Source organism: Paralichthys olivaceus, chromosome 16 (assembly GCF_024713975.1).
Source record: "Paralichthys olivaceus isolate ysfri-2021 chromosome 16, ASM2471397v2, whole genome shotgun sequence".
NCBI classification, from domain to species: Eukaryota; Metazoa; Chordata; class Actinopteri; order Pleuronectiformes; family Paralichthyidae; genus Paralichthys; species Paralichthys olivaceus.
Window position 1 is genome coordinate 3,270,702 of NC_091108.1, and position 17,035 is coordinate 3,287,736.

General features: G+C 42.1%; 1 protein-coding gene and 1 long non-coding RNA gene across 8 annotated transcripts; one reads left to right on the plus strand and one right to left on the minus strand.

Moving 5' to 3' along the window:
* Positions 1-101: 101 nt before the first annotated feature.
* Positions 102-9,826, plus strand: LOC109642312 (uncharacterized). 4 transcript variants are annotated; one of them, XR_011238731.1, is made up of 5 exons: positions 102-450; positions 1,424-1,666; positions 2,392-2,592; positions 4,669-4,950; positions 6,554-7,882. It is a non-coding gene; the product is annotated as an uncharacterized lncRNA (long non-coding RNA). The 4 variants fall into 4 exon arrangements; XR_011238732.1 differs by lacking the exons at positions 102-450; positions 6,554-7,882 and adding exons at positions 507-712; positions 8,822-9,826; XR_011238729.1 differs by lacking the exon at positions 102-450 and adding an exon at positions 507-712.
* LOC109645236 (neurofilament heavy polypeptide-like) lies at positions 6,988-16,366 on the minus strand. 4 transcript variants are annotated; one of them, XM_069511039.1, is made up of 16 exons: positions 16,125-16,366; positions 15,024-15,079; positions 14,070-14,236; positions 13,838-13,935; positions 12,743-12,913; positions 12,275-12,403; positions 11,992-12,082; positions 11,014-11,066; positions 10,780-10,882; positions 10,171-10,448; positions 9,828-10,128; positions 9,558-9,729; positions 9,129-9,445; positions 8,885-8,961; positions 8,711-8,758; positions 6,988-8,231 (listed from the first exon to the last, which is right to left on the minus strand). In XM_069511039.1, exons 1-15 carry the CDS (start codon positions 16,218-16,220, stop codon positions 8,717-8,719), a joined length of 2,151 nt encoding a protein of 716 aa, XP_069367140.1. In that variant the 5' UTR covers positions 16,221-16,366; the 3' UTR covers positions 6,988-8,231; positions 8,711-8,716. The 4 variants fall into 4 exon arrangements, with proteins under 4 accessions (XP_069367140.1, XP_069367139.1, XP_019966358.2 ...); XM_069511038.1 differs by having other exon boundaries at positions 10,171-10,451; positions 16,125-16,365; XM_020110799.2 differs by having other exon boundaries at positions 9,828-10,448.
* Positions 16,367-17,035: the final 669 nt, after the last annotated feature.

Below are 17,035 nucleotides of genomic sequence, written 5' to 3' on the forward strand. Positions count from 1 at the left end.
AATGCCACAGAGCCGACGTCTCATCAGAGGACAATAAAACAGATTTCATATGCAAATAAAACAGACACGCTGCTAAAGGAAATGAACGGTTCCACCAGGGTCATTTGTGTCTGGTCTCATCTCAATTTACGAGGCTGCTGGTAATTTCACTGTGATTGTTTCGTCCTGGCTGAGATTTCTTCTGAGTGGAAATTAAATCAATAGATGCAGAGACGCTCCTGCAACATCTACTGCAACATCTAAAAATCCCTCTTTCAGCAGCTTCCCCTCTCTGGCTGACCTGCGCTGACACGGGTCAATGGACGAGATTGTGTTGTGGTCACAGAAAATAAAACTGAGTTTGGAAACTTGCTCCGCGGCCGAGTGTCACGGACACTAATCGGTTTTTCTTCCTGAGGTGGAAAACACGTGAGCGATCGAGTCGGCTGGATCCACGACTCTCAGCTGCAGGTGATTGATGGTTGAGGGGTAAGAGACGGAGCTCAGGAGGGCGAGGAGGGCGGGTGAGGTTGTTCGGTGGGCAGGAAAGTGCAGAGGTCGAGGGAGAAGGATGAGGTTGGCCAGGGTGTTGAGTCTGGAGCCAGACGAGGCCTGGACGAGGAGGGAGTTCAGATCTTCCTCTGAGTCAGAGCCAGAGAGGAACTGCAGCGTGGATCCAAGTAACTCCTCCTGGACACAGTCATTTATTGGCTCTCACATGTGATATCAGCAGGTTGTCAAGTTCCTTCTTGTTGGTTTTACTTCCTCTGGTCTGTGGTTCCTGTCTGCAAACATGTGGAGGTTTATCAGAACTCACTGGGAAACACTTCATGTGCTAATGGATGAATGTAGATCAGGCTCAGATCATTTGTCGGCTTTTGTTTCCACATTATTGAACAGGAGCGGCTCGGAGATCAGCCTGCGTTTATCAAGATCTACTGCAAAATCTACTGGGTTCTTCCTTCGGTCACGTCCATAAACGTATAACTTCTAAGTAAGAAACTGACAATATTACATAATATATTAACATAAACAGTGATTTTAAAGCTAAATCCATTATCATCAATGACCGGACGCAGGTAGCGCTATGAATTGTGGGAGACACTTGAAAGCCAGCGGGTTAGTGTGGGTTAACTGATGGAGCCTGAAGTCACACTGAAAACTGCAGTCATGTAAAATATATCTTCACTTCTGTGAAGTCCAGGATTTCACACTGAGAGCTCCTGTTTGACTTCCTCAGGATTTTCTGCAACTCTGCACATTTTCTTCGAAGAAAAAAACCCACAGAGACGATGGTTGTGACGTTAAAACTCCACCAAGAGTGAAATTGTGATTAAAATAATAATTTAAATATGGACGGAGAGAGAAAAATGTTTAATCTACATAACGAGTTGGACTTGTTGATTTGGCCCAGCTGTCACTCATTAGTCCTCGTTTCTTTCAGCTCTGATCTCTCGGCTCCACTGAGCGTCGCTGACACGCTGATGTCAGGTCAGTGTTTCTCCTCTGAGTGGATTTTTGTGCTCTAAGAATTTTCTTGTCTTTCTCTCTCTTGGTGCGATTCTTCTCTGCCTTATTATTTTGCTGACTGAGGTCACTTTCTTTAATGGCCGACCTGCAGCAAAACTTCTGAGGTGTCGTCCAATTAGAGACGACGGAGGATCCGCAGCTCAGGGAGGAGTTAGAGGTGAGCAGAGTTTCTGTCCTTCTCTTTTATTTTGAAACTGGTGTCTTTTTTAATTCAGATGATAAGTAATCTCCACGTCAGGCTGCCCCCTACAGACTGTAACGCAGAAAGATTTCTAAACTAAAAACTGTCATTGTCAACTACTGTAACTCCTGAATGGCCCCTGATTAAGAAAAAATCCTAGATCCACTGCTCCGGCTGCTCTGTAATCAAAAAGCTCTGGTGGTTTAAAAACAGTGGTAACTTCAATAACTCTGTGAACGCTGGAATATTCAAATCAGGGATGTGGACTCCTGGAAAACGTAAAAATTATAAACTCAACGATGGAGGCAACCAACAGTGCAGTGTTTCTAATTCCTCTTTTTAAAATAAAACCATGACTGACGACAGCAGGGATTTACTCTTTAAAACCCAACGAGCTCACGACTGCAGGACTTTAAAAAAAACAAGTTTTACTTTTTTCCTCCTGGAAATTCTGTGAAGGAAAGACAGCGACTCTCCAGGATTCTTTAATTAAAGTATTACGCTGTACAGAAGGCTGCTCTGATACCTCTCTGTTATTATTCGTTGGTCAAACCAAGCTTCTCTCCTACAAGAGAAAACACATTTTTCCTTTGGTCAAATCCACCTTTTGTCGCAGGTCTGTCTTCATCCCTCTTTTAATCCCTCCTGACTCGGTTTTTTTGAACTCTAGTTCTATTTCTCTCCCCTTGTGCCTCCTCTAGATAACATTTACAGGGAAATAAGCTGTTTGCTGCGACGCACACTCGGAGGATTCACATTTGATGATGCTTCAAATCACCTTAAAGCATGAAACGCTCCACACCCTCTCCCTCTCAGCTCCTGGTGCGGTGGCTGGTATTTTTAGACGGCTCGTCAAGGACAATCCCAGCACTGTGGCCAAACAGATAAAGCTCTGCAAACGGGTAAGAATACTTTGACTGTGTCCTTGGCGAGGACGAAGTCGCTCACAGTGGTGCACGCAGGGTAAAGTTATTGTCTTGGTCTTTTTGCACATGTAGCTCGTCCCCACTCGTCTTCCATCGAGCGCTCCTGCAGAGAAGAGGAGCTTCACTCTAACGACACCTCTTCTTAGTTGTTGTTGTCGTGCTGGTGTCGGGTGCGAGGTTTTCTGCCACTGCTGCTTTCACTGTCCTGCAATTGTTGCAAAAATTGATTTTGGTCTCCGCTGAACAACAATGCAGCGGCAGGCAGACAGGTTGATTAGCTCCACACAAAGGCAGACAGGCTCCCAGATCTCATCTCACATGAAAGAAAAGGACCATTTCATTGGAAATATATGGGCCAGAGACCTGAGAGTCTCATTGTCTGCAGGAGGAGGAGGAGGAGGAGCAGGAGGAGGAGGAGGTGAGCGCTGCTGCAGCTCAGGGATTATTTAGAGAGATGGTTGGAAATAAACTGGATGAATATAGACTAGGCTGTCAGAAAATGATCCATATATCCCGAAAATGAAATGTCTGGAGGGCTGGGAGGTTCTGATAAAGGGTAACGACACAATAACAGAGTCACGTGCACACGCAGGTGTACACGTATACTGTATGTATATAAAACACAGACACATACTCCCAAACCACCTGGAGTAATCTATCACAGGCTCGGGGGGGGGCGGTTGACTGTATGTTGATATATCAGCTTTGCTATCGGCACATTGGAATAGAGGCTGTGCTGAGAATTCCTACACAGTGTGTTTATACAGGTGAGATGGAGGCAGCCGCTCCTCTTCTTCCTCCTCCTCCTCCTCCTCCTCTTCCTCAGAATTTGATTGATTGATTCACGTGTGCACAGAGGTCGGTGTGAGCGCGAGGAGACGAGCTGAAGCCGGAGTGCTGGAAATCCATCCAAGCAACTAAATATCCGAGGGCAAGCACAGAGTGTGAGCACGAGCAGATGCTATTTGAGTGCAAGCGCAGGGGTTCGAGTGAAAGCTTCACAGAATGTGAACAGGAAATCAACAAGCCTTGCTCTCAGACTGAAAACAAGAAGCGCGAATGGTCGGACCTGTGATACGCTGGCGTCCCGTGCGGAGTCAGCTGATTGGCTGCAGCTCGCTCACGACCCTCAGAGGATGAGCGATGTAGATAAATATGTTTTAATGAATATTTGCGGCTCCTGCCGAAGTAATTGAGGAGGTGAAGAAATTTCGGTGCGATTAATCAAATTATGGCAGTAACTAAAAATCAATTAATCAGTTTTCCTTGATTAATCAATTAATCATCTGGTGTACACGCTGTCAAAACTTAATGAGGCTTAATGAAACCTGGCCGTGAGATTTAAGAAATCTGCAAGAGGGACCTGAGAGCAAATTACACAAGAAAACAACAAGAAAATTAACCAACACACACACTAATGAGAACACAAATACTTTTTGAAACGCACACTTATAGTTAAGTTTTTAAAGTCTCTCGGGGGAGGGGGGGGTGCCTCTGGCGTCAAGCTGTGTCGCAGCTTGTGTTGTTTTTACGTTTCTGCCGGCAAACTTTCACAGTGAGTCGCACTCTAGACGGTTGAAAGGAAGCCGGAGCAGACTTGAGATTATTATTTTTGACGTTTTGTAATTATGGCTGACGCAGGATCAGCAAAGAAGAGAAAGAGCTGAGGAACACAGGGAAGCCGAAACAATATGTTGACGTGTGGAAAGTGTTTTTCATCAGCAGTTTAAAAATCCAAGAAAGAGAAATTCATTTTATTTTGGAGTTTTTGTTTGTGAAATGATTGAAACTTTGGAGATTGTTGCAGATTTTCTTCAGAACATGAAAGTAAAGTTTCCACACTTTCATCAATTGTGTGTTTTTGGTCACTTTGATATTTTAACACTCGACAAACGAGGCATTAGTGAGAAGTAAGAAACCAGTGACTCAGTCTGACGTGTTTCACGTAATGTTTCAGTTTCTGCAGGATTTTCTCTGCTGAAGCTTTAAATCCGTTGAAGTTCAGTCTTCGTGTTCTTCAGCTTTACTTCAGTATCGTAACGGTTCTTCCAGCTCTGGGTGATAACGGCAGCTCAACGCTCGGACTGTGGACAGAGAGCAGATCCTGTCTGCAGCGTGATGTACGAGGCGAGTGGAGGGAGACGGACAGAACACGAACACAGACAAATGTAGCTGATCTCAGAGCAGCACACACTGCGGGGAAATATATACCCCCGCTATTGTTGTGGAAAAGAAATAAAACTGTAAATGTACAAATACTAATGTTTGTGCATCTTCCTGCTTCTAGATCAGTGGATCGTGATAGAAGAGAAAATCAGCTTCAGGCACTAAAAGGTAAAGAAAATCCGTCCAGTCTGTAAAATGTAAACGACACGATCTTTCTTTCTCATTTGTTATTTCTAAATTGTTGTGAATTTAACTGTTTTCATTTCTGTCTGTGCAGTTCAATGGGCTCTTATGATTATTATATTCTATTTATATTTCCTCTCATTTCTATTGCATGTTTACTTTTAGATTCTTATCTTATCTTAAACTCTACGAACTGTTTATTTCTGAGAAAGTGTTTAAAACAAATAAGAAGAAACTGATGATTTAAAGATAAAATAATTTCAGTTTGAGCTCAAACCTTTTTCCAGTTTTAGTACAAACACTAACACATTAAACTCAACTGAGAGGAGGGTCTGAAGTTAAATTTCCTGAATTCTTCATTTGTAAATTTGAGTTAAATGTTTGTTATGAAGTTGTTTCCATCATTTGGTTAATTGATCATTACCGTGTTTACTTCTTCATTAGATGGAGACAAATGAAAACTTCGTACAAACCCTCCACCAAGCGTGATCGATGCAGCTCCGCACAAAGAAAGATTAAAAACCCAAATTGCTTGGACAACCTGAACCGCTCATTAGCGTCAGCGTCGCTGATCAGTGGTCAGAGAGATCTGGGCTTTGATTGACAGGTGCGATGTGCATCTGAGCGTCCAGGCTAATTTTGACAGATAGCTGTTTCTGTGCGGCGTCACAAACTGCAGCGGCGTGAAATGAGCTTTAATTACTGCCGGTTATTCCAGCTCTGATGTTGTTTGTGCTCTGTTTCGCTCCGGCGGCCACGCGACCCGCTCGGCTTGTAGATGAGCTGAACGTGTTGTTGTTGCTGAAGGTTAGCATCTCTGAACGTCACGTGCGCGTGCGAACGCGTCAGTCAGACATTACTGCTAATTGTTTCGGCGCAGGCTCGACCTTCTGTGCTTTGCACGTCTCATCTATTAAAAGTTTAGTGAATATTCACTTCAAACCGAAGCCGAGAGCGAGAACCAAACTGTTCTTTCACTTTCAGATGTGACTTCAGAGCTCGTCAGTGGATCGGATCCCTTTCACTTTTCTCTTTGTGCTGTAATCAGCCTCCAGCTTCTCTGAGCTGAACATCATGAACTCTTTACTGCTGCTTTTAAATCGGATTCTACGAGGAACGTGTTATCAGAGCGACTCAATTTAACAGCTTTGTGTTACGAGCCGACTGAACAACACGTGGATTTGTTGATGAGACTTTTTCACACGTTTTACAGAGTAAATGAGTTTGGAAATATCTCGTTCAGCTGATTGATATTTCAGTCGATCTTTTATTATATCTCCACCATCAGTCATTTTAAAAGATTCTCATATTCATTTGTCTTCAAAGTAAAAGCACAATGTTTGTTTAATTGCTGCAATGCTGCTAATTCAAGTCCAGTATTTTAAAATTGACAATCGTCAATTAATCGTCAATTAATCAATTAACCCTTTACTCTGAACATTTTCCAGAACCCGGAGGTGATGTCGTGTGTTGATAGTTCGCTCAGAGAAGCTCAGTAAAATGAAACTCACAGCGACAGTAACGTTTTTTATTTGTGAGGCTGGAACAGGAGAAGAAAACTCTGAAGGAAACTTTTCTCTCCTCACAGTGAACGTGGCTGAGTAAAAGAAAGTGAATATTCCAGCGCCCGGTCTTTATTGCCACTTAACTGCTGCTGTCCGTACACAGCTGCTGCATCAGTTCTGTAATTATATATAATCACAGCCAAGAACATCCTGTGTTACGCAGTGTCACTCAGAAATCATGTTGGACTTTGAGTCTGTGGGTGTTTTGTGCAAGAAAATCACCGAAAATCTGTTTGATAAAAAAAAGTTTAATATTCAGGCTTTTATATTTCCTTGGAAAAGTTTTTTGTGTTGGTGATTATTTGCTTCGTAATGATCGTGAACTTTCGTTCTTTTTACAGCTTCACCTCAACAGTCACTCAAACTTCGTGCTGTTTAACTGTTTATGTGACTTTACTGTTACACAAGACGTGATTGAACGTACGGACAAAATCGATCACGACTTTCCTCACAGGTCCTGAATTTACACATAACTCGGTTTATTTCATTGTTAAAAAAGTACACAAACAGTTCTGACTCCCACTCAGCTACACATTGTTATCAGGGTATTTCAGACATTACATTTATTTCAATAGTCCTGAATCATTAAAGAAGAGATTATTTAAAAAGTCAAACTAGAACACAATCAAAAAAAATTGTTTTGTGAGGTCACTGTGACTTTGACCTTCCAAAATCTAATCCCAGGGACATTAACAAGTTTTAATCTGTTACGTACAGTAAGTTTTTTAAAAAGATGTCACAGTCGTCAGTTGGCTTTGTTTGACACCTCTTTATTTTTTAGTATAAGTCAGATGTAGGAAGTCGACTTTTACAGCTCAAACAGAACAAAACATGTTAATCAGGAGGAGAAAACAAATATCTGAGTCGTTAAACTTGTAAATATAACACTTCTAAAAACAGCATGTCATCGGGTGCATAGTTAAGAGTTCACACAGGAAGTGAAGACAACGAGAGTGTAAACAAAAAGAACTGTCACAGCTTTTTTTTGACTGAAAAACAAATGTAACGGAAGTTTAGTGTCACAATGAAACTAACTTTATCACTACAGAAAAAATATCTACTGGTCTTAATCCTAGAGTTTCACAGCTTGTTCCCGAAACGCTGCTAACAATGAAAAGCTCATCACGACAGAAAAGCAGCAGCAGGTTGAGTTATTCATCGTGTGGCCGAGAGAAGCAGATTCAAACAACGAGTGAGAGACTTTCTCTGGCCAGAATATCTGAAGGAGCCGATGTGAGAACACAGCAGGAGATTCTCCGCACGACTCACGTCAAGCGAGCGACATTTCTAACATGTAACAAACGTAAAAAACAAACAAAATGTAAAAGAAACCGAATGTAGCGGTGCCGTACCTCCCCTCCCCCGAATGTCCGTGTTGCTGTGAACGCGTCGGAGAATCTCCTGCTGCGTCGTTCACAAACTCCAGAGAAAGTCCAGATGCAATTCTGTGTGGAATCACGAGTTACTTCAATAATACAAACATCTGCTGAAGGTAGTTTGAGTCGGGCTGCGTTTCAAATCTCATTATTATGCGTGTTGACCTCATGCGGCACAGATCGAAGGTTCACGGGAGTTTGTGTAGTTTCACAGTTTTGGAGCAAAACAAATGAAGAATCAGGAGTAAAGGCACCGACGTGATGCAGATTGTCTTTCAGGTCCAAGACGCACTCGTCCTCTTCTCCGCTCACATCGGAGAATTCACTGGGGAATAAATACAGAGCTGATTAGTCGTCACTAAAAAAACAACACGTCACTGCGAGTACATCGATTAACGAAGGACAAGCTTTAATTTATGCTCCGTTATGTTTCTTCTACTTCTGGAGGCTGTCCACATGTTTTACTTTTACTTTCTTAATTTGCAACGGTCCCTGAGGAAACTCTATTAGCTGAATGGAACAGTTTTTAATCGTGTGTGTGAGATGACCCATGAATATCAGCTCTCAAGTCAGTAAAACCAGGAATAACATTTTATTAATTAACTATTCTCCAGAGCGATGCCAATTAAAACAGATGTCAAATGTGACAATGCAACAGCACTGAAGAAAAACTTATTAGGATCAAATTTAAAGGGATAGTTTGACTTGTTGTCTGCAGCTAATTTCGTTAAAGATCTCTAGAAGTTCGACACGACTGTCGTGTGTCTCCGTCAACCAGAGCAGCTGCGATGAGAAGCTACTCACCCGGAGTTAATCAGCGGTGAGCTTCTTTTTGGTGGATTTCTTTTTCTTCTGGAAATATGAGGAAGAAGAAAAAATTATTTGATTTTGTGTAGAAACTTTTTTTCGTTTCAGTTTGTGATGTGGAAATCTTAATATACGTTATCGGACTTCGGTGTTGGCGAGTGTGAGTCGTACTGTGGAAGCAGCTGCAGCAGTGAACGTGTCCGGAGAAGCTTCCGTCTCCTCGAGCTTCTGCTTCAGTCCGTTCTTCTCTGTAGACATCCACACGAATCGTGAACATCAGGACAGTTTGGTAAAGTCTTCAAATTATTATCTTTTTTTTTTTAATGTCCTCTTGGGTTAATTCATTAATTAATCAATCAGTAATGAAAATAATCATGAGGTCTATTAAAAATTAAACAACCAACAAGTCTCTTACTCTTTTTCTTTGCAGGAGTTGAATTTCCCGTTGTTTCCTCGACTTTATCGGCCTCCAGCTTCTTCCTTTTCTTCTTCTTCTTCTCCCCTTCGATGGAGCACAGAGACGAGTCGAGACTCAGGTCGATCACCACGCCGCTTTCATCCGCCTCCTCCACCGATCTCTTCTTCTTCTTCTTCGGAGGTTTGTTTTCCTTTGAGGAGTTCTCTTCCTGCTCAGCGTTCTTCCTCGGGGTGCTGTGGTCCTGAGGAGGAGCACGTTTGGGTTTTTTGGTTGGTTTTCTTTGAGGTGTCTCCTCCACTGACTCCTGGATCTGTCTGTGGGAACAAAATATTATAAAGTGACCAAGTTATTCCATGAAAACAGGTAAAAGATGAGCGGTAACATCAACGTGTTTTGTTTGTTGAAAGTGAAATCAAGTTTACAGACTTCTTCTCGTGTGTGGTCTCGGTCTGCGCTGGAGAGACGCTGCTCTTCTTCTTCTTCTTCTTGCTCATCTTCTCCTCTTTCCTGTGCAGCCTCAGCCTCTTCTTCAGACTCAGTTTCTTCCTGAGCCGCTGTTTCTTTTTTGTGGACGACAGCAGAGACGAGTTTCCATCAGCTGGAGGAAGAGAAAACGTACAAATCGTCGTTGAGCTAAAGTCAAAGTGTTAAAGCTGCTTTACTTTGATTCAATAAAAACAAATCATCTCCTTCTACCTGTTGTATCCAGTTCCTTTTCTGAGTCTTTGTCGCCCCCTGCTGCTGATTCCTCACCCTGCACTGCCTTTTTCCTCTTTTTCTTCTTCTTCTTCTTCTCACTTGTTTCTGCTGGACTCACAGGATTCTCCATCTCTTCTCCTCCCTCCTCCACCTCCACCTCTTTTACCATCTTCTTTTTCTTTGTCGTTTTGTTTTCCAAAGGAGCGACGGGAGTTTCCTCACTTTCCTCCTCCGCTTCATCTTTCTCCCTTTTCCTCTTCTTAGCCTTCTTCTTCATAGATGGAGTTACCTGAGGCACCTCCTCTGGCTTCTCCTCTTCTTTCATCTGATCCTCCTCCACCTCCTCTGGCTTCTCCTCTTCTTTCATCTGATCCTCCTCCACCTCCTCTGGCTTCTCCTCCTCTTCCTCCTTATTCTCTTTGTTTTGCTTTTTCTTTTTGGCAGACTTGGGGAGGGGAGTGTCGCTGACCGTCTCGGTGGTGGATGTGTCTGTGCTCACTGTTTCTGGGTCTTTCTTGCTCTTTTTCTTTTTCTTGGGAGTTTTTGCGTCTTGGCCCGTTTCTCGCTCGGCTGCTTCACCGTCTTCGACCTGAATGTTGAGGATGATGCAGTCGTCTGCTGCTGAGAGAACAGGACACAGAAGAAATAAAAACGTGAACATAAAGTCACAAAAGTCCAAATAAAGTTCTGTTTCTGTCTAAACTTTAAAAAGCCAAACAATGTTCAAAGACATATTTTAACTATCAAAAACAATAGATCTACTTCTGGTGGAGGAGAAAACTCATTTTAAAGTACTGAATCTGCTAATGTGCTCGGATCTAAAGTAACATTTGTGAATATTGAACCAATCTGTTTGTTAAGAAACTACGACGCCACCTCTGAAAGTAGAAGACAAAAGTTGTACAACATGTTTTAAATATGACGATAACTCTGTTAATAGTTTCGTTACCGGCTTCAGCAACAGGAAGTTCTGCGGTGTCACCTCCGTCACTGGGACCTGCTGACGTCTCCGTCTCGTTCTCGGGCTTCAGGTTGGAGGTGAGGTCGCTGCCCTGAGGAAACAAAATACAAGAACCCATGATTGACTCTCTGCTCCTGGAAATGTATTATTAGATGATACATCAAGCCCCTGAAATTAATTAATTAATTAATTAAACCCTTTATGACAGATTTTTTTTTTTACCTTGTCCTCTACGGTCTCGTCCTCTTTTGGATTTTCAGCGTCGCTCTCAGTGTCTATAAAAGATGGAAAAACAGCTGCCATCATATCGTGTGAACTCTTCTGTTCCTTGTTAAGACATCAGGAGTATTTTTAATTAATTATGACACAGAGAGATTAACTGAAGATGTTCTGCATAAAAACCTCAAACTATCACAGTACAGAAACAAAAGTGAGGAAACAGAAGTTTTAAGATTTCCCATCCAAAGAAATCTCGTCATCTACGATCAGAGAACTGATATATTTCATTGCTCCCATCTGAATCCACCTCAGGACCTTCTTCATGTTTTAACTTGTCCAGCTACTAAACGATGACACTGTCCCAACAACTGCTGCAACGTGATGCAATGATTCATTTTAATCTCGAGTAAAATCCTGTGGAACGCGTTGAAACACGTCGGTAAACAAGATGTTTGTGATTCTCAGAGTCGCTCTAGTTTGTCTGACAAGCTCCCACAGGCTTCAACGAACCCTCCGAGGAGTGACATCGTGGAAACGTCCTCTGAACGCAGCTGCCAGGCCTCGTTCCCTTCAGAGATCTTTACGGGTTCAGGAGGCGAATCCAAAAGCCTCAAGGTAAAAGATAAAAGTCTTCTCTGCAAATAAAACGCTCTAAAAGTTCTGCACACAGCTGCACGGACAATGGTGCCAATGAGAGGGAAAATACTTCTCTTCTGTTTTATTTTTTCCTTTGTGGGACATTTTAAAAACGTCACGATTAATAATATTGATTAACTGAAAAGGGAAACAAGTTGTGAGTCAGAGTCGCAGCAGCAGATAAACCTCGTGAAAACCTGAATCAGCTGCGATGAAGAAAACATCGAAGCCGCTCGGAGCCTTTTCTTCTCAACACCGTGGGATTTTTCTTGGCTCAGTGAGAAACACACAGAGCAGACGCCACACGTGACGTCTGCTCGTCAAAAATCTATTGGTTGTTCATACCTGCAGGGGGCGGGGCTTCACTCTCGGCCGGCTGGTCATTGGTTTCCTCGGGTGCCGGGTCAGAGCTGGTGGGCTCGGCCTCGCCGGGCGTCTGCGTGAAGAATCATGAGGTCAACAACAGTCACTCCGCACGCAGAGTTTCTCTGAGGATGTTTTTCTTCTTCATTTTTTTATTTACTTTATTTGGTTTGATCTTTTTTAGTGAGTTGAAGTTTTGTCAAATAAGACTGAAACAGTTTGAACCTGAAAATGAAAAATACATGAATACGATCCAACACTGCACCTTTACGGAGACGTCTTCTTCCTCCTCCTCTTCCTCCTGAGTGCAGGGAGGTGTGGCCTCCGTTTCACTGACAGCTGTCTGCTCTGATGCAGGGGTTTCATCCGTGGCTTCCGTTGCTGCTTCTGACTCCTGAGGACGGAGAGGACGAGAAACAAAGAACAATTTAACCTGAGAGTCGTTTGAACAACTAAATCTGTTAGAGGCTGAAATATTTCACTGGATCAGTGAAGGTGTCGTCCCGATCGAGGACATGAAGGTTTCACAGCAGTGATTAAAAAGCTGTGGTGGAGTGATTCATATTTACAAATCATTCTAACGGATGATTGTTTCAGTGTTTTGTAAAAAAATCAAACATCTTCTTTCCTGCTAAAGATCTCAAGGTTTGTTTTGTACCGAAGGGGATTTGACTTAAAAGTAAAAACGAAGGTGCACGACCACATTCTTCAGATTCAGCCTCAGGTCTCTAACCTGCTTCGCCTCGTCCTCGTCCTCCACGTGCTCCGCTACGCTCTCGCCTGCTGAGCCCGAGGCCTGAGGTCCATCCTCCGTCTGATCACAGGCAGCTTCGGGGGATTCGGCCGCTTCCTCACATTCAGAGGAGCCGTTAGTCGCCTCCACACATGTTTCAACTGGAGCCGACTGAGAATCACACACAGGTACAAACTTAGAGCTGCAAACAAACGTCAGAGGAGCTAAAGATCTTTTCTGTTATTATTAGAGCTGTAACGACAGGAAGTCACAGTCTTCAAACAGGAAACAGCTTCATCAACATTAAACCATGTGTTCAAACTGTTTGATTTATTTTATGTGGAGTTGTTTTTTGTCTCCATGAGGAAGAAAAGTCCCCACAACGAGACTGTGTCAACAACGTCTGTCCCAAAACACGAGTACTACCGAGAGAGAGAGAGAAAGAGAGAGAGAGAGAGAGCGCACACACACACACACACACACAGTCTCAGAAGATTATCCGTCTGTCACACACACAGTTTCTGTCCAAACAGCACCATCGACTGCATCACTGAGCCGAAATAAAGAACAGAGACGAGACTTTGATATTCACACACTCACACACACACTACACAATGTGTGTGTGTGTGTGAGTGTGTGTGTATCTCAGGAGCATAAAACAACACTGCAGCTACTGTTAATCTATCAGGACATTATCTCAGTGACTGGACAAGAGTTATCTGTCTGTCTGTGTGTGTGAGTGTGTGTGTGTCTGTGATCGTGATGACAGTGGTTTCCTGTAGCTTCAATCTAGGTCAAATCAAATCAAAACATTTTGCTGTCAGATTTATTTTCCTAAAGTTTTCTGTAGATTTGTAGTAAAACTAAAATCCTGCCGAGCTGGACGTCGTCGTGCTGATGATGAAGAAGTGTTGATCATCGATTAAGGTCTTTGAGCTGCATTCAGGCGTACGGACTCGGGTGTGGTTCACCTCGGATCACTGAACCTCTCCTGATTAATCAGCGTCAAAGTCAGAGAACAGTAAGTGGTGCCCTTCATAATTTCCCTAAGCTGAGGATGATGTGTTCCTGTAAGAGGCGCTCGTCTCTGCTCACCTCTCCTTCTTTTGTTGTTTCCTCCTCTTCATCGTCCGGCAGCTTCTCGGCGTCGTTCCCCTCTGAGGCGGACGACTCCACGCCATTTGACAGGGGCGCTGAAAGACGAGATGTTTTAGATTATACTCAGTGAAATGTTCCTTCAACCATCATCTGCAGATTTAAGATATTGAGGTTCTTCCTCTAAATGTTAAAGCACAAAACAAACACACAGATGAATATATAGTTTTACCAGGTGGAGGCTTTGAGTCAACATTATTTTCCTCTGCGACGTCGGAGAGTTTAGCGTCCGCGCCCTCTTCCTCTTCGCTGGTGGCAGGTTCTGCTTTAATGCTCTTCTTCTTCACAGTGGTCGAGTCTTCTGTCTCCTGTTTAGCATCTTGGGCTAAAGAGCAAAGTCTGCAACACACAAGAACATTTATTTAATTGTCACCGAGTTTGGAAACAGATAAGATGCTTTTGAAAACTCTTCTCTTTTAAATATTTTACTCGCAGCTGTGAAATGTGTCGTTTGAAGAATCAAAACGTTCGGGTCAATTATGAAATGGAGCAAATTAGGTTTTCATTAAGGCTAAAAAGAGAATAATGAAGAATAACGGGTCACATCCTGTTGTGGAGTCTACAGATTCTGCAGAGTCATAAAACCCAGTGATTAAAGAAAATAAATCAGTTTGAGTGAATTAAAAACCATAAAGTGCTGAGTCATCACAATTTACAGCAAATATATTCTCTGAGTTTGATTTATATTTAATTTACATCACAAATCTTTTTGTTGTTAGTTGATGTTGCACCACTGGACATTTCTGAGCACAGTCTCAAGATGGACGACATGGCAGCTCCCAAAAGTGAAGCCAAACCACCTCCATCGCCCCCTGGTGGCTCGCTGCAGTACATGTTATAAACCCCGCCTCCTCCATGTTAACAGACAGGGACCAAAGTAAATATTCAGAGTAAGACATGAAATCAATGATTCTCACAGATCTTATTTGGCGAGTTTAAGTTCTTTAGAGTTTTGGCTTTAGTTTAGCTTTTGTTGTTCAGTGTTTGTTACGTCTCTTCGACCTCCTTCACTTTCATTAGTTTTAATAAGTTGAGATTTGGTTTTACTTCATTTCTTCAAAGATTAATAAAAGTATCTATGACATTTATGATATTTTCATCTTTACAGAGTGGTGTTATTTCTTACTTCACCCAGCCGGTGTAGATATCGTGCAGGTTGGAGCTCTGCTCCGGCGTTTCCACCTACACACAAATAAACACATTGAAACCATTAAAACACCGACACATGAGTTCAAACCTAAAACTGTCTCCGTTTCCAACCAAATTCCTCCCGAAGCCACATTTCCACATATTTCCTCAGAGTCGAGAGTTTTAATCAAGTGGCTGAACGATGTTCCTGCAACTCGACTGCGACGACACAGTCGAGAGGGAAAAAGCAAATTTCCTGTGGTTTAGAATCGCTTTGATGCCACATGATCCCGGAAATGAATCCATGCAACCAAAGGAAGAGTAACAACACGAGAGTTCAGATCAGTGATGGTCACAATATGTGGGAGAAGCCTCCTCAGGTTGTTGTATAAATTTAAATATAAAATATGCAAAGTGTGTGTGTGTTTGCATCATGACTCTACACATTAGTTAGATGTTTATGGATCTTATCTAATAATTATTTATCATGAATTACTCTGTAAATAATGTTTTATTTGGTCTCTAGGACATCAGAATAAAAAAAAAATCAAATGTCTAATAAAAAAAAAAATCTAAATATTCAAAATTAACTACAATGCAAGTCAGCAAATTCTGACTGATTATTTGATTAATGTAATTATTGCCGAATCATTTTCTGATCGTGAACTAATCGATGAATCGATCGATCGATGCAGTTCTGATCCGCGTGAGTGATAATTTACAGCTGTGATCGTTAAACGGGACAAAATGTGAAGGAGGTTTTGAATGGAGTGTTAGTGAGGAGCTGCAGGACTGTTTGTACGACCGAGCAGCTTCTGTAACATCATGTTCTTTTCCTGCAGGAGGCCTCAACACACACACACACACACACACACACACACACAGACACACAATCACAGACACACAATCACACACACAGACACACACTTAAACCTCATGTATATTTAACTTCTTATATAACCTGCACATGTTCGCTCCGGATCAACATTTAAATAAATGAAACCTTCAGAATATTCAGACTCAACGTGAATCAGCAGCTTTTGGGTTTTTTTTTTTTTTGCAGACTCGCGTGAAAACGTGGAGGAATCGAACCTCTTACCTGAGAAACGCGTTTCTCCAGCACTTTGGCCGCTTTCTTGAATCCGTTCACCTTCAGGTGCTCGTAGATCAGCACCAGCAGAGCGTCGTCCTCCATGTTCACCGACGGGACAGACCCACACACGCCGACCGACACGGTGGACCAGCGGGTTATTATTGACAAGTTATCGTCGCTTCAGTTCACGCTGGATATTCTGCATGCGCACATGGGAGCTACCTCCGCCCCCCTCGCAATGCAGCACGGGAACTGGAGTTTTCTCGCCTGAGCGGAAGCGTTGAATGCGGAAGTGTCCGCTGAGATTTAACTTTTAAAAGTTAATTCGACCCCGAAACAAACTTTGGATTTAATATTACACTTTTAAAAAATGCTGCGAGGAAATAATCATATCAATGGATCAATAAATCATATCAGATCAATATTGTCTTTAAGATCAACATGAAAAATAGATTAGATTTTTAAATTCCAGTTATTTAATTAATTCAATTTGTATTTTGAAATGATGAACTAATTGTCTGTTTTATGTTGTTTTAGTTATTCCTTCTTTATTGAATAATGCATTAATATTTAATGTATATTTATAAAATATAATAAATATAATAAAATATCAAATAACCCATTTGTTACTTTAATCATTACTGAGTTAAATAGAAAACACATTTATTCATGCATATTTAGATTATAGAAACTGTCAATAATTAATTAAATGCTTGTCAAATTATGACTTTTTCACTTTTCCCCAAAAAAGCAAAACTAAAGTGGGAACGTTAAACTAGATTTAAATTGAAAGAGAAAACCTTTGCTGCTGCACATCTGCAGTTGATGACCAGCTGGGATTTCATCCATCTTCTATACAGTCTGTTTCTGTCTATCATCACTAAACCTTCCATTTTCACATATTTCCTTTTCCTTGC

Bases quoted from the DNA above. Each gene is read 5' to 3' on its own strand.
- LOC109645236 (XM_020110792.2), bottom strand. From the start codon at position 16,220: ATGGAGGACGACGCTCTGCTGGTGCTGATCTACGAGCACCTGAAGGTG. The intron at 12,083-12,274 runs GTGCAGTGTTGG...TTCTTCACGCAG, and splicing joins AAGAAGACGTCTCCGTAAAG to ACGCCCGGCGAGGCCGAGCC. The intron at 10,883-11,013 runs GTAAAAAAAAAA...TTGTTTCCTCAG, and splicing joins ACGAGACCGTAGAGGACAAG to GGCAGCGACCTCACCTCCAA.